Raw genomic sequence first — 23,736 nt, 5'->3', positions numbered from 1 at the left:
AGATAAAGGCTTCATTATTTTTCAAAAATGTCTATTGATTATAGAATAAATTTAATAGTTGCCTCAGTTGGAAGCAATTTTTTAATTAATAAAATTGTACTTAAGATCAACAATGTTTCAAGAAAAATTGAATTAAATAAATTGTCTATCATATCAATTGAAAAAGGATATTTATCATCATTTCCGGCGATTCTGACATGTTTCTAGGCAAATATTTATATTTATATTTATTTCTTTAAAAATAAGCAAACTCAAGTTTGTTTTCCCACCTCAAGCATGTTAGAAGTAAAGTGTTAATTGCATTCTAGTATCTTAGAAGTTTTCTCCAAAAAGCAAAAAAAAATCTTCGATGAGAAATAATGATTTGTATTTTCACAAGTGCGTCGTTTCTTGAACTCTACATAAAAACAGAATGCTTTATACAGCGTGTTGTCCTTAATGCAGAACAAAATACAAGCACTCGCATGGAGCCGACTTTTAGCAATCAACTGAGACACGACATTGATTACATCAAAGAATTGTGGCTAAAAATGGAACCCATTAGAAAAAGAAAGAAGAATCGCTATTTCCAATATCTAAGATTTTTATACCTATATTCCCTATAAGATACTTCCAAAAAGCACAAAATATTTGTTCTGTCTAAAGGAGTCCAAAGTGATTGTCGTCTTGATAAAGGACTATATCATGACAAGAGCCACATGAAAACAGTGGACCAAATGGTGAGAGCAAGTGCTGCTACCAAGTAAGTCCACATGAAAAGTACTGAACATTCTTCTTGTGCTACATCAAATAATTGTGTCATTGTTCCTGCATTTTTTTGGTTAATAAACAACAGTATGATTAGGTCAGACAAAATCATAAACATCAGCTTAATTAATTTGTTATGTGTTAAATTAAGTAGTGATGACATCTTAAACTTACCAATATTCATGGCAGGAGGGACAGTGTATTGAAGCATTAGCACAAAATGGTAAAGAGGATCTGCTGGTAGGAATCCTAAATTGGCTGCTGCTTTAACAATTCCAATCCCTATCAATGGACTCAATATATACCGTACACTGAGTACTGCTATTATGATCAATGGTTTTACTTGTGCCTTTCTCAATCCTGTCAAGTTGGCAATGCACAAGTTTAGTTTTTTTGAAGTTAAAGGATTAGGTAAACCTCTACGCAAAAAGTCTATGAGACAATTATCATTTAAGCGATATGACATTCAGACGCAAATTCAAGATTTAGAGTTCATAATATGAAACTTAATTTTTTCTGTCATTATGTATATATAGTTTGAACCTAAAGCAATAGGTTCAGTTGAACCCGTAGACCAACCCTAGATTCGCCTGTGACGACATTTACTATGAAGGTCTATTGCATTGGGAGGATAAAACATTAGGTTATCTTTTACCTTGGGTTAGGTTGCCTCCAAGTATAAGGGTGATGCATGGAATGGTTCCATCCCTGAGAAGATAAGAAATCAACATGTCATTTGACTAGAGAAAAAAGAAAAACAATTTGGAAAGAAAGAAGTTTGAGTACCAAATGATAATCTTATTTGAGTGGAATGAGATCATAGGAGGAAAAAACTATATCAAATTTGGTAACAAGAGTTGGGAAATAGAGTACATACCCAAGTAATTTGACAGAATCTTGAATAACTCTAAGTGGAGCAGCGTCACCAATCACCAGATTTTTCAGCCATGTTACAGACCCAAACAGGAATCCTACAATCTAGATTTTGACCAAAACAAAAAAAGGAAAACCCCAAAGATAAGTAAGAATAATGTTTAATTACATCTTTCTGAAAGCCCCAAGTAAAAATCAAAAAATACAGAGTACATAAAGCAGAACTTACAGCTCCAAGTGTTGGAGGTGCAGTTAGCTCTTCCAAGAAAGTGTGTAACACCCCTACTATTTTGCTCCATGTTGATACTTTGTTTGGCTCCATATCTGCTGCTTTACAGTCTTTCTGCTAGTTATATTCGTCGATCGATTAAATAAATGAATGATTATGACTTGTAAGAGAATAGAGAAAAGGGGTGTATATATATAGCTTACAGTTTGATTTTCAATGGATTTTGTCACACTAACAGGAAGATGATCTTGAGCATTATTCGTAAGAAGATAAGACTTCTCATTTGTGTCTATATCCTTGTTTGGTTCCTTAAATGCTTCTTCCTCTGCTGCGTTTAGTGCTTTAAATTTCAAGGACGAGCTTCGTATTAGCTGATAAGTGTATGTCCATATGTAGAAACCACCAAGCTACAAAATCAAGAAAACTTGGTGTTGATATTTAGAACATAATTTCAAGGCTTAAAATATAACATAAAAAGGGATAGGTATAACAAACTTACTGCCATGGAAAAAGAGGCATAGGACAAACCAACAGAAGCACAAACTCTATGATCACCAAAGGGACTACCATCTTCTTTGCAAATTGCAGGAATGACAATCAATAGAAGATTTCCCAAGTTTCCTGTTTTTTCAAAATAATGTTACAAACTTTTACAAACTTTGCGTCGGGGGGGATGAATTTTGGCTATTTTTGATGATGAAGTACCTGAGGAGCATGTAGCAATTATGAGACCTTCTAAATGAGGTTTTGGTTTCAGTATTTTCACAGCTATCCATCCAAGAATCCCTCCAAATAGAAAAGTTAGCCCAACATTTACGGGCATAAACCACCTGTGGAGATCATAATTAGTAAGATTAGTGTATCATGGTAAATTAATATGATTTGGTATAAACTCCGAGTAAATTAGTTTCTCTTCTTTAAGGGTTTGTTGACCATGGTCAAAGCTTGAAAACTGTTTGTTGATTAAACCATTATCAAAGAAATGTTTATGAAAATTATAGTATTATATTAATGTGGTACCATGAGATGATATCTTGAAAGGTGACACTCTCTGCCAAACTTGCGAACATTAGAGAAGGCGTAAATGCCACGAACACTATCTGCAGCGATACGTTTATAATATTAAAATTCAAGTTAAAAAAGATGACAAAATCCCAACAAGTTAGGAGATGGGAAAGAAAAAAACAAATATATCCAATCATGCAGTAAAGGACAATGCATTTCCTATCTAAAAAAGAAACTAATATTATTGCTACTACATAGCTTGATTCTTCTAGAAAACATAGTACCTAAACAACAATTTTCGATATATATTTGCATAGAGCTATCTTTAAACCAAACTAAGTTATGTACACTAACAATGTAAATATTTTACACTACCGCTTACTTCTTATAGATAGTTACTATAATAACTTTTAGGTGATCTGATTGTAAGAATTCTTTTACATTTTGTCGGCGTATAAAATAAACTCGAACGTCAAAATACGCCGAGAAAAATCTCTTCTTAAAAGTAGCAGCAAGATAACTTACTTTATTAAGGGACTTGCGAGCATCAGCAGGAAGTAGCTTGAGATAATCAGTAGCCATTACAGCTCCTAATACACTTATTATGAGCACCTGCAGTATTGGCATAGATGCCACCTCTAACAATGTCCAGAAACCCATCTTTTCTTTTTCTTCTTGTAAAATGTTTTAGCTAAAAAATGTCTATGAATGTACAATTAGATTGCTGTCTCTTTCGTTGCTAGCTGCAATGCCTAATTATTGAATTTGTTTCACAAAAAACTGGTATTGTATAACGAATGTATGTCTCTATCTAACGGCTCAATAAAATAAGTGGACGAAATCCTGCAAGTACCAGAAACAAAAAAAACAAAAGGTTAGTTCGTGCAATGGTATATAAATAAATAAGCCCCAAATTTTTTTAAAAAGATTAATAATGAAGTGAGAAATGTACAGTCCTATGGCTTTTGACTTTTGTCATCTATTTATGTAAGCATATATAGGAAAGAACTAGGAAACTACATTTCCTAGTCATGACATGGGCTTGCGGTTAAAACACATTTCCACATAATCAATCCGTTTCGATGCATAAATCACCATCAATAAACTAAATTTGAGAACTTCTACGTTTACATTTCTGCTGTTAATTCTTTGACAAATAAAGTACAAATACAAGTTTTAGCAGTGGAAACATGTAAAACAAATGATACGAAATCAAAGGTGTGCTTACTAACCATAAAGAAAAAGTACTGACATGACCGAAAACGGCCTTCTAATTTCAAGACAACATAACATGTTGACATAGTTTTCTCACTCACGCCTATAGGGCATATGATACACCTTTTTAAAGTTATATATACTAACATTGCAAGTTAATCTATTAGTATAGTATATTGCTTGCCATTTATTCTATGTTGCAACCAATGCTTATTATATATAGAATTATTTGCTTAAGTGGCTTGATTGTATATAAATAATTTTGCATTGATCATGTGTAATACTTAACCTTAAAAAAGAAGGAAAAGAAACAATCTTCATTATAAGTTTTTTTTCAAATTGAATCCCGATCTTATGAATCAGCTGTAGGATCAACTCAATGAAGCTATAGAGGAGAAGCAAAATACAGACACCAAAAACATTGAGCACAGAGGCGGAGACATGATTTCAAGTTTATGGGTTCGAGATTCTAATTTTTTTAAGTTACTGGGTTCTACATTAATAATTTATACATATTCAATAATTTTTTAAAGATAAATACAAGATTCGAACCAAAACTACTGGATTAGGTCGAACCCGCTCTCGGTACTCTAGCTCTGCCCCTGATTGAACGGTCAAGTGCAAAAATCATCATTTGAAAGAAAATAGTGGAGGTGTGGCTCCATAATAGCCATACGAGTCTGTCTCCCAACTCCTACAGGACCATGCACGCCAACATCTATTTTTTTACCTTTTCTTTTATTTAATTTTTTCAAATTCGTGATAAGACTCTAAACCAAGTTCCCGCAGAAACAGTTTGATGGTTAAACAAAAATAAAAATAAGGGTGTGAGATAAGAGAAAACTTGGTACGACGAAAGTATTTTTGTTTTTGGGTATATGGTTGAGTAGAATAAATTATTTTTAGGAAAAGATATAAACTAAAGATTAACACAAATTTTAGCAAAACGGAAATTATTTTTTGATGGAACTTTTTAAATTTTAAAGATTAATAATAATGTCTAAGTGTTAATTTGAACAAGTAATATGAAATTAAAAATCAAGATAGTTGTAAGGAAAATTACTTCCTCTATAAATTAGAGAAAATCATTTCTCCTTTTGATGAAAAATATTTTAAGATATAATCAAACACTAGAAAATAGTTTCCTCGTAAATTGTTTTTTTCCTGGCAGACAACATTCGATCATATCATACACATAGTGTTTTAATAATCTGGGTCCAATGTTTTCCCAAACATCGAATTGAGTTCCTTTTAACTATATGAAAGGCATAAGACTATAACCATAGTAAAAGGAGCTAGAACCTTTCCACAAGAAGAAGGGGCAAAATGAAGGTACCAAAGCCAATTACGAAAGCACTAAATTTTTTTGGGGAAACTCATTATCATTGTTTTCTGGGTGTATTAACTTGAAAAAAATATCAATTAATTAACGGGGTTGTGACCCTCAAAGCTTTAATTAACTCCCCCAAAAAATCGCATAATAATTAGAAGAAGAAACATGTATAAACCATCATTACCTCAGAGATAGGCTTATTGGCTTAAATCGCGCGCGGAACCTTTTCATTACCAAAATGTCAGGAAAATCTTACGTTTGTGACAAGTAATCTTCTTCGTTTTTTGCCACCAAAATTGGTTATTTTAACTTTTAGAGTAAACATTTCCACCGCTAGAATAAATTAAAATAATAATCTAGAATAATGATTAAGTATATTTCTCAACTCATGTTCTTGCACAAGGAAACCCAGAAGACAAAGGAAGAAAAATTCTGTTAATGCTTAAAGAAATTTTAATATTCTGGTTTTCTTTCATGCATATATCATAAAATTAAATTCTGTTAAAGCTAGCCATCTTTCGTCTTTAATAGCCAGAACAGAATACAAAATAAAGAATTCTAACTGCAGCAACAAGAGATAATCCATGCATCATAATTTTAAATTTGAAAACAAATTCCAGATCATGCCCCCAAAAAGATGAAAAAAGAAAAGAGAAGAAAAGGTGGCAGGAGATATAAGAGACGAACCTGGAATTATATATACCCGATTTATGTTTTTGACAAAATTGAATCTTGAAAATCCGACGACCGAGAAAAAAAAAGCGTCGACGTCTACGGAGAAAGAATGAGGAGTTGGATTTGAAATATAGAAGAATTAAAAAATGTAATACAACTCCAATTGTAGCGGACCTTCTTATATATATGAGTGGTGGCTGGTGATACCTGTTGTAATACGTAATCAGTGACAACTATACATACTTAGTAAGTAATTATTAGTAATTTTTCTTTTGTTTTTTTATTACAAATGATACAGCTAGCTTTCAAGTATAAATAATTACTTCACTGATATGGTCCGTGTTGGACTCAAACTCTACGTACATGTATGAGAAAAGAGGGGGAAAAGGAGAGAGTTGAACCTTCCCGACAACAAGACAAGAGCAAATACGAAAATAGTTATCGTTGGGAACCCATAATTTTCCGATGACATTTTTTTACTCGTACTGAATTGGTGTTAGTATGTACTAAATCAACAAATATAACACATGTCCCTCACTTGAATTGTCCTTTAATCATGGTTAACTAAGTATGTATTTTTATATTAGTTTGTAACTTATTAAGTTAGATAATTAAATTTTACGTAAACAAGAAATGTGGAAAAGTATTTTTTATTTGAGAATATGGTAGGCAAGAACTAATTAACTGTGTTGGAGATGATGAGTTGGCATCGAGCATTTTGATTAATGACTGGCTATTGATCTAGGACCATTTTTGAGGACAAAAGTGCAAGCCGACCTGGAAAAGGATTATAGTAATTTAATTTGCAATAACGGTAAGATACTATTGTTGTAAGGGTGCTGACTCTACAATGACATGTAATTCTGTTGAATGCAAATCCAAATTGGCTGCTGATAAATTTATTTTTTGAGTTGTTTAGATTTTTGGCACACAAGGAAAAAGAGGAGAAATTCCTATTAGCTTCTGAGTCTGTTTTCAAAAGGGTAATCGAAAAGTATTGATTGAACATTCTAAATAGGTGGCGTTACATCAGCTAATTGCCTCCTTTGTCCGTCTAGGACAAGTAGATATATATATGACTAGGTAATAATAATACGAGTATCACTTATCTGGTTCAACTATTAAAAAATAAAAGAGGTTCCCCTAGACCCTGCAATGGGTGGGAAAATAAGTTAATCAATGGTAAAATAGGTTTACTTTGTCATGTTTCTACTCAACGTCTACGTGTCTCTGCGAAACATTATTTATGTGTAAATGGATTTAATTTACACGTAGTGGTAAAACAGTATTGTTATTGTTATAACGCTGACTGTAGAATATTAACATTTAATTGAGTTGAATAAGTATAAGTTAATCCAAATCGGCTGCTGGCAAGTTGTTTGCTCTTCCTGAGTCGTTTTTGCAATTTTTAGCACAGATCTACTAGGAAGAAGAGGCGAAATATAATTAGTATTTAATTCTTTTTCAAAAGGATAACCATAATGATAAGTATTCAACATTCCAAATTAGTAATCACCTTACTCTTATGAAATAAGAGCAATTTAGTAAAACATGAACAAAAAATGTTAGTATGAAATAAAAGCAATTTAATAAAACATGAACAAGAAATGGAGATAAAAGAGAAGGAAGAGATTTTCTTCTTCAATTGTGTATATCTATTCCTATCTATTACAAGGCCTTTATATAAGCATGAAAAGTGAAGAATCACTGTCATACCCTCTTTTACCCCACAAAAGATATGTGTATGGATTGTTGTGGGTTAAAGAGTTTTTTCAAATTAAAGTGTCAAATTTGAGTAGAGATTATTTTATTTACAGAGCCGCCACTTGGAATTGATTTTTTGGGTGTTCCAAGTCACCTTTTATTTGAATCCCTATTCAAAGGAAGATTTGACTCTTTTATTATTGGTTTGCGAAAACAAAGTTTGGGTAAGGAATTCTGTTGACCGGAGAGAAGGTGTAAGGCATTCCCCAAGTCCCGTGGTTCTAGCACAGTCGCTTTATTGATTACAACTTGGCTTGAATTAATTTTGGATAAACTGTGATTTATTGGTTTTCATATTTTATCTATCCGCTTTTAATTATTAAAAATTAAAATTATCTTTGAAACGAATCACGTGTGTGAATCCGTTTTGTTTATTATGCCAAAATCCTGTCACGCGTACGTGTACACAATTAATAGAATTTTATTATTAAGATTGTTTTGGCCATAGTTAACACATATTTCGGTTTTATTTTTGGAAATCATAATTATGCCACGCGAACGTATACATAATCGCGATAAACTAATTAAAGGCGTGCCTAAAACACTCTATCAGTGTTTATTATTCTTCCTATATACTTGAAATTATTGTAAGGTCATGAATTATGGAATTACTTGTAGAAAAAGTGTATGATTTTAGATATTTGAATAAATAAACCGTCATATACCAATACCCTACAATCCAACAATTGAAGCCCAAACTTATTAGGGTCCTAATCTTCCCAACTTTAAAGCAAATTTGAATACCATATTTCCAGAAACATGATTAAGTATATAGCATTTAAGGACTAATTTACATTATTATGTAATAATTTTTTTTGGCATTTAGATGATTGTTGTTTTGTTATACATAATGACACGACCCATTTTTTGAACAAGCCGTGACCGACACCCGATTACTAAACATGACCGAGCGAACCATCTGTGCTTATCAAATCTATTATAACTTCAAACTTTATATGCAACAAGGCAATACTTTAACCAAATACTTTTGATTAATTTAAATATTTAAAATAAATCAACTCCAAAACTTTATTCGTAGTAACTACTGAAATACTGCTAAGTTATTATCAAAAACATCTGAATCTTAACCCACCGACTGTGTCTATAAAGCCTCTACTGATAAACTGATGCACTGCTCAGGACATGAGATTTTCTGGCCAGTTCTCTAAGTGAACAAAGAAATAGCTAAATAAAGATGATTCTAAGGAATACTCCACGAACAAAAGCGGAGCTCACCAATAGCACTGGAAGTGAGGGAAGTCCTAACCCGTAACCTGCTCGCCTGCAAAATCAGTTCCTACGTTGTACCGCAGACCAACGTAGGTTCCCAAAAGAAAACGTCAGTACCATACATTGTACTCAGTGAGTCTCAACGACAGGGGACGAAACTTTAATAACATATACATTACAAGCAAAGATTCTAAATGCATGTAAAACATAAAGCTTATAAGAACAATTCTAAAATAATTGCATAATAGCAGTTTATGAATATTCTAAAAGAAATTCTTTTTTTTTTCTTTTTAAAAAAATAATACACATCACTTTATACTTTGGGAGTTCCAACTATCCTGACTTAATTCTGTCTCAATCACCGTGTGATCGGCACGTGTTCGATCCTACCCTGATCGAATAGGCCCAATCCACAAGGTGCCTCTCGCTTCATGGTTCTCAGCGCTCATTCGCTATACCTTAGCTTGGCTAGGCAAATTCTCAGCAACGAGACCCTCGGCTCGTGTGCTCCCTACTTTGGCACAAGTAGTTTCAGGAAGTCAACGCCTTGGTCAGGACCCTCGGCCTAGACAATGACCCCTTCTCATAATAGAGGATACTCCCAAAAATCATTTCTTTCTAAAACTTCTTTTTGTGACTTTTCAAGTCTAAATCTTTTCTAAAACATCCTATGCATACTCATACCGGTATCCTTAATTGTAAAGCATGGCATAAGAATGAAATAAACATTTAAAAGTATTTCTAAAGATTCTTGTTTTTTCATGAATTTTCAACATGAAAATGGCATATAAGAATAACATAAAAATCTGAAAATTTATGCACATATATAATAATAAACCATCTAAACTTTAGCTAGAACAATCCTAAGTTAATAGGTACTCAATAGCTCCAATTAAGTACATATTAACTCTTTTAAGCAATTCATCAAACACCTTGTATGCGTTCTTTTGTGAGTTAAACCACTTTAGTAAAGGGTTATATCAACTCACCTCAAAACTTCTTGAGCCAATACGTAGGCCCCAGTCCAATTGACACCAGTCAAACAATCGATTCTATAACAACCAGTGCATTTTAATCAATTTTAAAGTTTCTCACCTAAACATAAAATTTACTGCTGATACAGAGGAAGAAGGGAATTAACTTTTCAATTCTTACCTATTACTACTGTAGGATAATTGACAATAGGAAATTTTATATACCTGAGTTTAAGAATAAGTGAGTTGTGAAGAACCCTATAATTTTTCGAGCAATCTCTGGCTGCCTCTGTTCGTATCTGTGCGTCTGTGTTTCTGTGTTCTAAGCCTTTTTTATTTTTGGGTTTTGTTCGAATAAGGCTTCTGCCCTTTTGCCCTTCTGAATGAGAAATACGTCCTTCTCATTCCAAGGCTTTAAGGCCCCTTTTTTTGGTTTTGTTTTATTATTTATCTTTTTGTTTTGTTTTGCCTTTTTGTCTCATTTGCAAAGGACACTATTTTTGCTATGTTTTCAATATAGCTGTTTTGACCGTGGAAAGATTTCCAACTTTATGGAAGGGACTTTCCTTCTTCTAGAGGCCCTAAAGCGAAAATTATCTATAATATAAGATATATTGTTTGAAGTTTTTTTTTTTGGGTAACTAATAATTAATGATACCCACTTTTAAATATTACAGATATTAAAATTATTAATATTCCCCTAAATGTATATTCAATTCTTTATAATAGAGAAGTAACTCAAAAATTAATCACACGGGTTTAAATCCGTAATAGAAGTATAATTTAAGATAAAAATAATTTAAATTATATATTTAGCGAGTTTTGAAACTTCTACAGATTTGAGGAGTGTTACAATCTTCCCTCCTTAAAAACATTCGTCCTCGAATGTTGCTAAGGCCTTATTCTTAAGCTAATAATCATTCCTCAAGTCCTTGAACTTTTTAAGGTTTCTTAGCACCACTCACTTTCCCAAGGAACTCAAAATTTTGGCTAACTCCCTAAATTTTCAAAACTTTCGGCAGAGTCTCCCCTGTAAATTGGACTATCCAAAAATATCCCTGTCACCAATACCACAACTACACCAACAACAACCAAATATACCATAACAGGCCATTCGTAGGCACCATACACAGCTCATAAACTAATTACTCACACTCCGGCAAGGAGGTACCACAATAACCAACCAAAATCTAAAGCACAACACTTCAGCAAAAAGTAAATAATTTTAATGAATTAAATATACTCTGGCATGGCACTAAATTATTAAATAACTAAATATACTCTGATAGAAACTAAATTACTTCAACAACTAAGTGTAATCTAGCAAGGACATAAACACATGCTAACTTGTATTTAATAAATAAAATATATATGCCAAGCCAAACTTAGGTTCACATACCTTTTTCCTCAAATAAATATGGATATTTCTTCCTCATATCTTCCTCGACCTTCCACGTAGTCTCTTTTGAATCATGATTACTCCACAAAACTTTTACCGATGCTATATCTTTTGTTCTCAACTTTCTTACTTGCCTATCGAGAATTTCTATAGGTACCTCTTCATAAGTCAAGCCTTCTTTAATTTCTATGGTATCGGCAGGTATTATATGCGACTCATCATGAATGTACTTTCTAAGCATAGACACATGAAAAACAGGATGGACAGAGGACAACTCAATGGGCAACGCTAGCTCATAAGCCACGTTTCCCTTCTTTTCTATAATCTCATAAGGTCCAATAAATCTAGGACTAAGTTTCCCCTTCTTACCAAACCTCATAACTCCTTTCATTGGTGAAACTTTCAAAAACACCTTGTCACCAACCATGAACTCTAAGTCACGATGCCTCTTGTCAGAATAGGACTTTTGACGATTCTGAGCCGCTTTCAGTCTTTCTCTGATTAGCTGGACTTTCTCTAAGGCCTCACAAACAAACTCTGGACCAATCAATGGAACCTCTGCTGGTTCAAACCAACCCACTGGAGACCTACATCTTCGCCCATACAACGCTTCATAAGGAGCCATACCAATGCTGGCCTGATAGCTGTTATTGTAAGCAAATTCTATAAGTGGTAAGTGATCATCCCAATTACCTCCAAAATCTATAACACATGCCTGCAACATATCTTCGAGTGTCTGAATGATCCTTTCTGCCTGGCCATCGGTCTGTGGATGGAAATCGATGCTCAAATTGACCTTGGTACCTAATCTTTTCTAAAATGCCTTCCAAAAATGCGCCGTGAACTGAGGGCCTCTGTCAGATATGATTGAAACTGGAGTACCATGCAATCAGACTATTTCTTTGACGTACAACTGCGCATACTGCTCTGCGGAATCTGTCGTCTTTACTGGTAGGAAATGCGCGGACTTTGTCAGTCGGTCTACAATAACCCAAATTGAATCATGCTTACGGTATGTGCGAGGTAGACCTACTACGAAATCCATATTAATCATCTCCCATTTCCACTGTGGTATTTCTATATCTTGAGCTAGGCCACCAGGCCTCTGATGCTCGGCTTTGACTTGCTGGCAATTCAAACATTTAGCCACATGATCTGCTACTTGCTTCTTCATGCCTTTCCACCAATACAACCCTTTCAAGTCCAGATACATTTTGGTAGCACCTGGGTGGATAGAGTACCTCGAGCTGTGAGCTTCTTCCATTATGGACTTTCTAAGACCATCTACATCAGGCACACATAACCGATCATTCAACTTTAAAACTCCGTCACTTCCTAGAGTGAAAACAATGATTTCTTTGTTTTTGACTCCTTCTTTTAACTTCACTAAGTACGGATCTTCGTCTTGCTTAGCCTTAACATGCGCAACAAGGGAGGATTGCGCTAAGGCATAAGCAGTTATACCTCCTTCTTCGGTCTCATCCAATCTAATCCCATCATTTGCTAGTTTTTGAATTTCTCGACCCAAAGATCGCCTTTGTACTGCAAGATGGGCCAAGACACCCATTGACTTCCTACTAAGTGCATCTGCTACCACATTAGCTTTGCCCGGGTGATAAAGGATATTGATGTCATAATCTTTCAATAGCTCGAGCCACCTTCTTTGTCTCAAATTTAATTCTTTTTGCTTGAAAATGTACTGGAGGCTTTTGTGATCTGTAAACACTTCAGAATGCTCGCCATAAAGGTAGTGTCGCCATATCTTTAATGCAAACACCACTGCTGCAAGTTCCAAGTCGTGAGTGGGGTAGTTCTTTTCATGATTCTTTAACTGCCTGGAAGCATAAGCAATAACTTTTCCATCTTGCATAAGAACACAACCAAGACCCACTCTAGAGGCATCACAATACACTGTGAATCCACCCGAACCTGTCGGCAAGGTTAACACAGGTGCAATGGTCAACCTCTTCTTTAACTCTTGAAAACTCTGCTCACAAGCGTCTGACCACTGGAACTTAACTGCTTTCTGAGTCAACTTAGTTAATGGAGCTGCAAGTGAGGAAAATCCCTCTACAAACCTTCTATAGTATTCAGCTAACCCCAAGAAACTCCTGATTTCGGTTGGCGTTGTCGGCCTAGGCCAGTTCTTGACTGCTTCTGTCTTCTGAGGATCTATTTTTATGCCTTCACTAGATACCACATGGCCTAAGAATGCCACGGACTGCAACTAGAAATCACATTTTGAAAACTTGGCATAAAGCTCATTCTCCTTCAAGGTCTGCAAGGCTATCCTGAGGTGTTCGGCATGTTCATCCTTGCTCTTAGAGTATACCAAAATATCATCTATAAACACGATAATAAAGGTATCAAGGAATGGCTTGAAAACTCTGTTCATGAGGTCCATGAATGCAGCTGGAGCATTTGTCAACCCGAAGGACATTACTAGAAATTCATAGTGCCCGTAGCGAGTTCTAAAGGTTGTTTTAGATATATCCTCTTCTCTGATTCTCAACTGGTGGTACCCCGACCTCAAGTCTATCTTTGAAAAGTACTTTGCACCCTGAAGTTGATCAAATAAATCATCAATTCTTGGAAGTGGGTACTTGTTCTTAATGGTAACTTTATTCAATTGCCGATAGTCAATGCACATTCTGAGAGACCCATCTTTCTTCTTGACAAACAGGACCGGGGCACCCCACGGTGAAATACTCGGTCTGATGAAGCCCTTATCAAGAAGGTCTTTCAACTATTCTCTCAACTCATTAAGTTCTGCTGGAGCCATCATATAAGGAGGTATAGATATAGGTTGAGTGCCTGGTATGAGATCGATGCCAAAGTCTATGATTCTTTCAGGAGGAAGTTCGGGAAGGTCATCTGGGAAAACTTCTGGAAATTCTCTAACAACTGGCACAGAGTGAAGAGCTGGTGGTTCTGATTCTGGATTAATGATGTGAGCCAAATAGGCGAGACACCCCTTACCGATCATTCGTTGTGCCTTAAGGTAAGAAATAAACTTACCTATCAGCGATGCTGAACTACCCTTCCACTCTAAGACTTCTTCATTTGGAAATTGGAACCTGATTATCTTGGCACGACAATCTAACATGGCATAACAAGAAGACAACTAATCCATACCCATGATCACATCGAAATCCACCATTTCTAATTCTATGAGATCGGCCTCGATGTTGCGACCTTGGACTGAAACTATACAACCTCTATAGAATCTTGTGACTTTTACTGACTCGCCAACTGGAGTAGATACTAGGAATGGGTCACTAAGTTGTTCCGGTTCTAGCCCGAGGTTAATTGCAAAGTATGGAGTCACATATGAAAATGTTGAACCTGGATCCATTATGGCATAAGTGTTATGTGAGCAGACTAGAAGTATACCTGTAATAACTTTTGCAGATGCCTCTGCACTCTGACGATCAAGTATAGAAAACAAATGGGGTTGTCCCCCTCCTTGAGTAACTCGATCTGCACCTCTGCTTGCTCCATGCCCTGCCTGATTATAAGAACCACGAGCCTGTGGTGGTGCAACCGTAGTAGCTGAGGAACTAGAAGGACGAGTTGATCCACCACTGAAATTACATCGTAACTTTGGGCAGTTGGCCTTTATATGACCAATGTCTCCGCAATGATAGCAACCATGAAACCCGAGCTTGCACTGACCTGAATGTTGACGCTTACATGTTCCACAAAGACCTTGTTGTTGTGAATGTTGCTTAGCATGACTCTGGCTATGTGAGGATGTTGTCCTAAAATTCCGATTCTAGCGAGACTGATTTCCATAACTCTGAGTACGTCTGAAGGAAGACCCACCACCTGACTGATGACTGGACTGAGCTGGTGCTAATGACTCCTTATTAGAGGAACCCCTTCCACCTCCGCTGGATGTACCATTAAACCTGCCCGCTGTCCGAGCTTTCTTGTTTTGCTCTTTTTCTTCTCTCCTTTGTTGTCTGTCTTTTTCTAAGTGCTTGGCGAATCCCATAACAGAGGATAAAGCTGTCATTCCTACCGCTGCAGCTGATGTCGTATCCTTAATGTGGTAAGCCAAACCGGCAACAAACCTGCGAATCTTTGCTTTTTCTGTCTTAACCATGTGAGGAGCATGCTTAGCCAACCTTATGAATTCCATGTAGTACTCTTGCACACTTTTATTCCCTTGCTTGAGTTGTTCGAACTCTGTAGCCTTAGCTTCCCTATCCTCTTCCGGGATAAAGTTAGCCATGAAGGCCTCTTCAAATTCTTCCCAAGTAGGCGGGCCATCATCTTCATCTCTTTCCTTTTCCCACATCTCAAACCAAGCGCCAGCCACATCTCTAAGCTGGTAAGTAGCCAGCTCCACAACTTCATCATCAAATGCCTTCATCGCTCGGAGGGCTTTCTTGACACCCTCCAGCCACAACATTGGATCTTCATCAGCTATAGAACCATGGAACAATGGAGGACTCAACTTTAAAAATTCATTCACTCTTGAGGACTCAGAATTGTTCTGTCTATTTGATTGAGGTGGAATCTCATCTCTTCTCTCGTTCTGGTTGGCCATGAAGGCTTTAAACATCTCCATAGCACTGTTGACAACATTAAACATCTGACCCACCTCTGGAGATATAGCTGTCTGAGCTGGAGCTGCTGTTGGGGGCGGCACTAGATCCTGAGATACTGGATCATCATGCTCCACCCCTTCTTCATGTTCAACCTGGGGTACTTGAACCCCCTTTGTGGATTTACCCTTTCTTTTCTGAGTTGAAGCCTTCTTAGTTCTACCTTGAGCCACAATAGTAGCAATAGTTTCTTGAGTAGCATCCTGAGTGTCGGTGTTAGAGTTGCGAGTACGAGCCATTTCTGCGAGTTTTGGAGAAACGAATACATTAGATAATTTCTTAGAGGTAGGCTCTACTGCACGATCTAAAGTATGAAAAAAAAATGAGACTTTTCCTAAATGCTTGTAGCCTCCTATTTATAAGTATGGCGCGCTTCATACCCATAAACAAGACTCTACTAACACGGCTTCATAGACCCCTAGGACTCCATAAACCTGAGGCTCTGATACCAAGTTTGTCACGACCCATTTTCTGAACAAACCGTGACCGGCATCCGATCACTAAACATGACCGAGCGAACCATCTGTGCTTATCAAATCTATTATAACTTCAAACTCTATATGCAACAAGGCAATACTTTAACCAAATACTTTTGATTAATTTAAATATTTAAAATAAATCAACTCCAAAACTTTATTCGTAGTAACTTCTGAAATACTGCTAAGTTATTATCAAAAACATCTGAATCTTAACCCACCGACTGTGTCTATGAAGCCTCTACTGATAAACTGACGCACTGCTCAGGACATGAGATTTCCTGGCCAGTTCTCTAAGTGAACAAAAAAATAGCTAAATAAAGATGACTCTAAGGAATACTTCACGAACAAAAGAGGAGCTCACCAATAGCACTGGAAGTGAGGGAAGTCCTAACCCGTAGCCTGCTTGCCTGCAAAACCGGTTCCTACGTTGTACCGCAGACCAACGTAGGTTCCCAAAAGAGAACGTCAGTACCATCCATTGTACTCAGTGAGTCTCAACAATAGGGAACGAAACTTTAATAACATATACATTACAAGCAAAGATTCTAAATGCATGTAAAACATAAAGCTTATAAGAACAATTCTAAAATAATTGCATAATAGCAGTTTATGAATATTCTAAAAGAAATTCTTTTCTTTTTCTTTTTTTTTTTAAAAATACATCACTTTATACTTTGGGAGTTCCAACTATCCTGACTTAATTCTGTCTCAGTCACCGTATGATCGGCACGGGTTCGATCCCAACCTGATCGAATAGGCCCAATCCACAAGGTGCCACTCGCTTCATGGTTCTCAGCGCTCATGTGCTATACTTTAGCTTGGCTAGGTAAATTCTCAGCAACGAGACCCTTGGCTCGTGTGCTCCCTACTTTCAAGTAGTTTCAGAAAGTCAACGCCTTGGTTAGGACCCTCGGCCTGGACGATGATCCCTTCTCATAATAGAGGATACTCCCAAAAATCATTTCTTTCTAAAACTTCTTTTTGTGACTTTTCAAGTCTAAATCTTTTCTGAAACATCCTATGCATACTCATACCGGTATCCTTAATTGTAAAGCATGGCATAAGAATGAAATAAACATTTAAAAGTATTTCTAAAGATTCTTGTTTTTTCATGAATTTTCAACATGAAAATGGCATATAAGAATAACACAAAAATCTGAAAATTTATGCACATATATCATAATAAATCATCTAAACTTTAGCTAGAACAATTCTAAGTTAATAGGTACTCAATAGCTCCAATTAAGTACATATTAACTCTTTTAAGCAATTCATCAAACACCTTGTATGCGTTCTTTTGTGAGTTAAACCACTTTAGTAAAGGGTTATATCAACTCACCTCAAAACTCCTTGAGCCAATACGTAGGCCCAGGTCCGATTTATACCCGTCAAACAATTGATTCTACAACAACCAGTGTATTTGAATAAATTTTAAATTTTTACACCTAAACATATAACTTACTGTTGATACAGAGGAAGAAGAGAATTAACTTTTCAATTCTTACCTATTACTATTGTAGGATAATTGACAATGGGAAATTTTATATACCTGAGTTTAAGAATAAGTGAATTGTGAAGAACCCTATAATTTTTCGAGCAATCTCTGGCTGCCTCTGTTCGTATCTGTGCGTCTGTGTTTCTGTGTTCTAAGCCTTTTTTATTTTTGGGTTTTGTTCGAATAAGGCTTCTGCCCTTTTGCCCTTCTGAATGAGAAATACGTCCTTCTCATTCGAAGGCTTTAAGGCCCCCTTTTTTTGTTTTGTTTTATTATTTATCTTTTTGTTTTGTTTTGCCTTTTTGTCTCATTTGCAAAGGACACTATTTTTGCTATGTTTTCAATATAGCTGTTTTGACCGTGGAAAGATTTCCAACTTTATGGAAGGGACTTTCCTTCTTCTAGAGGCCCTAAAGCGAAAATTTCTATAATATAAGATATATTGTTTGCAAGTTTTTTTTTTTTGGGTAACTAATAATTAATGATACCCACTTTTAAATATTACTGATATTAAAATTATTAATATTCTCCTAACTGTATATTCAATTCTTTATAAATAGAGAAGTAACTCAAAAATCAATCACACGGGTTTAAATCCGTAATAGAAGTATAATTTAAGATAAAAATAATTTAAATTATATATTTAGCGAGTTTTGAAACTTCTACAGATTTGAGGAGTGTTACAAAAAGAATAGAGGAAAGAATAAACCTTTAATGTAAAATTTTAAATTAAATGAGTTTCCAAGAACATGTACAGTAACTCAGACGAACGTCGAACAAGAATAAGCGAAGAAGAACATCAAAGCTAGTGAACGGAGCTCCAACGAACTCCTTGACCTCGATTATTGACTTCACTTTTTGGCGTGTAAAAAGGGATATTATGAAGTATTTTTGTTGGGTTTTGATTATTGAATAGCTAGAATTTTCGAAAAGAAGAGACGAAGAAAGAATGACACGAGTAGAAATTCCCTTAGCATAGAAGAAGAAAACAAAATTCTCTCAATTCCCTCATCTCTTTTTTTCTTCTCTTTCTCTCTCTCTTTCTCCTCACATTTCTCTTCTATTTATAGAAATCAAATTCGGAATTGTTTCAGTTTTTATTTTATTTTATTTTATTATTTTATTATTTTTAATTAAAAAGAATTCCCACTTCCCATTTTTCTTCTTTTTTTTAAAAAAAAATTCCCCACTTTCCTTTACTTTTATTTTTTTATTTCCCACTTTTTTTACATTACTTTTTTTTTTATTTTTCACTTTTTTTTTTAATTTCCACTTATTTTACTTTTCTTTTTTTAATTTCCACTTTCTTTTACTTTTTTTTTTTAAAAATCTTCAGCTACCTTTACTTTTCTTTTTTTAATTCCAACTTCTTTTACTTTTCATTTTTTTAATTTCCACATTCTTTTACTTTTATTTTTTTTATTTTCCACTTTCTTTTACATTTTAAAAAAAATAATTTCCACCTACTTTTCCTTTTAATTTTTTATTCCATACTTTTAATTTTCCTATTATTTTATTCCCAACCGAAAATAAAAAAAATATTTATTTTTTTCAGTTTTTTATTTATTTATTTTATTTTAAAATAAAGATAAAAAATAAAAATAATACTAATAGTAATAATTTGACCTTTTAAATTATTTTTAATTCTTACCCTATATTAAAAAAAATGTGACAAAGCTAAAAAAAATATATATATATTAAATTTCTAAAAATATTTACATAGTTGAAGGTGGTAAAAATTTAAATATAGTCAAAAATTAGGTGCTCACAGCTGCCCCTCTTTTCTTGAAAACATGAAAAGTTTTCAGGCAAAGACTAGGTGAGTCATGTGACTAATTTTTGACCAAATTGTTATTCAATAGGAAAATAAATAAAAGATAGGTTGTAACCGAGTCCTACTTTTGGATAACATATATATCCCAGGTTATAGGAGAATCAGGTCACGTGTAGTTTAAGAAAAATTGTGGAATGATGAGTTGAGGAGTCGAGTGAGGTTCCGTCGAGGCTCCGGTCCGTGATCCTGCTATTATAAAAAAAGAAACTAAACAAGCCTATCAGCTATGAGTTACAAGATTCCTATCTATGAGTATTCTCGAACTTGATCTCGAGTCTTGACTGGTTCTTCATGCAGACTCTGATCTAAACCTTGATGCTCGCTAGCTGTAGGTGCTAGTTCATTATTCTATAGCTTCTTCTAATCAAAACAAGACTCTAATGCTCGTGGCTTTAGTCATGTCTTGAGCATTCCACATCTTTTCAATTGCTTTTCCATTTTGGATTCATTTATTTTTTCTTTTCTTTTATTCTGAATTGAGACTTCTTCTTTTGGTCATTTCGAACCCCGTGCCTCGAGGTAAAACCTACTCAGACACCAAAACAAACAAACGAACAAAATATTTCTGCCCCAGTTTGCACTAGGAAAATTTCGTGAGTTATTGTAACAAAATTCTAAACTACTTCTTTATTGAAAGCAATAAAAGGTCGGGAATAGTGTATCCTGAAAAATAAAAAGTGACTAGGGAATGGAGACCCTATGTCTAAAATAAAAGAAACTAGGAAGTGGAGACCCTATATTGAAAAAATGACTAGGGATTGGTGTACCTTGCTATTGGTAAGGAAATATAACCAGGGGTTGGTACCCTGTATTACGAAAAAAGAATGTAATCATGGGATGGCACCCTGTATTACGGAAAAGAAATGTAGCCGGGGGTTTGTGCCATGTATTACTGAAATGAAAATGAATTCCCTGGGCGAAAAGGTTCTACCTAGGTTAAATTGCAAAAAGCGAGCCTGGGCGAAGAGTACTTCTACCCGGAATATGAGCTGGATCTCCCTAGGCGAAAAGTTTTTACCTGGGTTAAACTACGTAAAACAACCTGAGCAAAGAATACTTCTACCCGGAACTATGAGCTGGATCCCCCTAGGCGAAAAGGTTCTACCTGGATTAAGCTACGTAAACATCCTGAGCGAAGAGTACTTCTACCCGGAAAACTATGAGCTGGATCCCCCTAAGCAAAATGTTCTACCTAGGTTAAGCTACGTAAAACAAGCGTGGGAGGAGAGTACTTCTACCCGAAACTATGAGCTGGATCCCCCTAGGCGAAAAGGTTCTACCTGGGTTTAGCCAAGAAAAACAAGCTTGGGCGAAGAGTACTTATACCCGAAAACTATGAGCTGGATCCCCATAGACGAAAAAGTTTTACCTAGCTACGTAAAACAACCCTGGGCGAAGAGTACTTCTACCTGAAACTATGAGCTGGATCCCCCTAGGCGAAAGGGTTCTACCTGGATTAAGCTAATAAAAACAAGCCTGGGCGAAGAGTACTTCTACCCGAAAACTATGAGTTGGACCCCCAGAGGCGAAAAAGTTCTACCTGGGTTAAGTTACGTAAAACAACCCTGGGCGAAGAGTACTTCTACCCGAAACTATGAGCTGGATCCCCCTAGGCGAAAGTGTTCTACCTGGGTTAAGCTAAGAAAAACAAGCCTAGTTGAAGAGTACTTCTACCCGAAAACTATAAGCTGGATCCCCCTAGGTGAAAAGGTTCTACCTGGGTTAAGCTACGAAAAACAACCTGAGCGAAAAGTACTTCTACCCGGAACTATGAGCTGGATCCCCCTAGGAGAAAAGGTTCTACCCGGGTTAAGCTACGAAAAACAAGCATGGGTGAAGAGTACTTCTACCCGGAAATATGAGCTGGATCCCTCTAGGCGAAAAAGTTCTACCTGGGTTAAGCTACGAAAAACAAGTCTGGGCGAAGAGTACTTCTACCCGGAACTATGAGCTGGATCCCTCTAGGGGAAAAGGTTCTACCTGGGTTAATCTATGTAAAAAACCAGAGCGAAGACTACTTCTACCCGGAATTATGGGATGGATCCCCCTAGGAAAAAAGGTTCTACCTGGGTTAAGCTACGAAAATGAGAGGTATGAGCAGTAGTGATGCATGCTAAAAATAAAGGAAAGTGGAGATTTTGAGGAAACTTACCTTTGGTGACATTCGTCCTTTAGGAATTGCCATTCTGCACTCCTTTATTCCTGCTCCAAACAAAGAAAAATTGTGAGTTTTAAAAGTGGTGGTCGGTTTGCGGCCTTAATGTCTTTGGCATCTTGGCTTTATGTCCATCTTCTTTTGATGATGATTTTAACCTGCCACTAGATGTTTCGTGAATACCACTTGCATTTCTACCCCCTGAGAGCCTTTGACTTTTCAAACTTTTACATGACGGTTGGTAGCGTGAGACTTAACCTTTTTAACTTTATTTTGCCTTTGTGGCATTTCACTTTCGACTTATTTCCTCCAAAACTTTCAATTTCAGAGCATTGGGGAACATTTGGCTTTTCAAACTTTGCCAAAATGGTTAGCCACTTGGTACTTAACCTATTCAACTTCATTTTGCCTTGTAGGCACTTTCAATTTGATTTTCTCCTTTCGAGATTTTTTGATTTCAAAGCATCAGCTACCATGGCTAATCGGGGTTGACTTGATGCCCCTGCCAAGGATAGGTGCCTCTTGAATATTAGCTTGTATCAAAAGAAAGCCATGTAAATCAGCCTTGCTACCCCTTCTTTGCCTTAGTTTTGGAACAGAGTTAGACCGAAAGGGATTCAAAGAGAAACAAACAATGGAATGGATAATGAATTTAGACAAGAGGTATCCCTTTCGGGGGAAGGAAAGAAGGACTTATCTGGAGTACATGCAGACTTCAATGAACATGACATGCCTTTTGGACTGGATGCCTGATCTGTGTAAACCGCCCGACTTTTAGAAATTCATCACAACTTTTGCCTCGAAACCGAGAAACCTTGCCCAGTACTGTCAATACCAATGGCTGTGAAGATCCTCTTTTCGATCAGTAGTGCCCTTTGCGGGTTTTCACTAGCTAATCTCTCTCATTTATCTTCTCACCATCGCCTTATAGTGCCCTTTGTGGGTTTTCACTAACAAGACTCTCTCATTTTAGTTTCTTTACTCACCATTGCCGTACGGTGCCCATGAGAGTTTTCACCAATAAGACTTTCTCATTTTATTTCTCTCATTTTGGTTGCACCAGATCTAAGTGACTGTATCCTCCGATTCTTGAACATTCTCGTTGATTGATCGGAAGGACTTGAAAGGGATTTGGGTAAAAAGGATTTGGATTGAGTTACAACTTTGGAACCTTTCAGATGAAACCATCGCCGAACCATTGTAACATCTGCCCTAGTTTCAACTTTTGGGGAAATGTGAATTTTTGTTTTGGTGTGACTGAACCATAGAGAGAGGCTGCCAACGTATCCTTTCGGAATCAAGTCAAATGCAGTTCAATGTAACATGGACTGTTTTTTTTGTCTTTCTATCTGTTTTGTTTTCTTTCTCTTTCCTTTTCCTTTTTTTTTCTTCTTTTTTTTCTTTCAATGTAACCGACTCAAAGGGTTGGAAAAAAGGGTTAATAGTGTTTGGGTAGCGAGATTGAAAGCCTACGTCATCTCAATCAAAGAGCATTAAAGGTGCGTGAAGGGTCAAACATAGTACCTTTTTGACTACATCAATTTGGAGCCAATTTCCTTTAGCTTCTTGATGATGCGGGAGGATACAACTCAGAATGAGTTGCCCCACTCAAATTTTCTGAGCCGCACTTTCTTGTTATAGGCACTAGCCATTCTTTGTTGGTACAACTGCTCGTGACAAACTGCGGCCAATCGCTTTTCATCAATCAGTGTCAAT

General features: G+C 35.9%; 1 protein-coding gene across 2 annotated transcripts; it reads right to left on the bottom strand.

Moving 5' to 3' along the window:
• Positions 1-345: 345 nt before the first annotated feature.
• On the bottom strand, positions 346-6,245 carry LOC107765046 (protein PIN-LIKES 7). 2 transcript variants are annotated; one of them, XM_016583638.2, is made up of 11 exons: positions 6,090-6,245; positions 3,380-3,697; positions 2,870-2,949; positions 2,555-2,679; positions 2,349-2,470; positions 2,053-2,256; positions 1,850-1,966; positions 1,625-1,725; positions 1,403-1,455; positions 922-1,107; positions 346-807 (listed from the first exon to the last, which is right to left on the bottom strand). In XM_016583638.2, exons 2-11 carry the CDS (start codon positions 3,512-3,514, stop codon positions 683-685), a joined length of 1,248 nt encoding a protein of 415 aa, XP_016439124.1. In that variant the 5' UTR covers positions 3,515-3,697; positions 6,090-6,245; the 3' UTR covers positions 346-682. The 2 variants fall into 2 exon arrangements, with proteins under 2 accessions (XP_016439124.1, XP_016439125.1); XM_016583639.2 differs by having other exon boundaries at positions 1,850-1,963.
• Between the last annotated feature and the right edge of the window lie 17,491 nt (positions 6,246-23,736).

The sequence above is a fragment of the Nicotiana tabacum genome, chromosome 17 (assembly GCF_000715075.1).
Source record: "Nicotiana tabacum cultivar K326 chromosome 17, ASM71507v2, whole genome shotgun sequence".
In the NCBI taxonomy this organism is placed as follows: Eukaryota; Viridiplantae; Streptophyta; class Magnoliopsida; order Solanales; family Solanaceae; genus Nicotiana; species Nicotiana tabacum.
The sequence above is the reverse complement of the archived record's forward strand: the minus strand, read 5'-3'. Positions and strand labels throughout refer to the sequence as shown.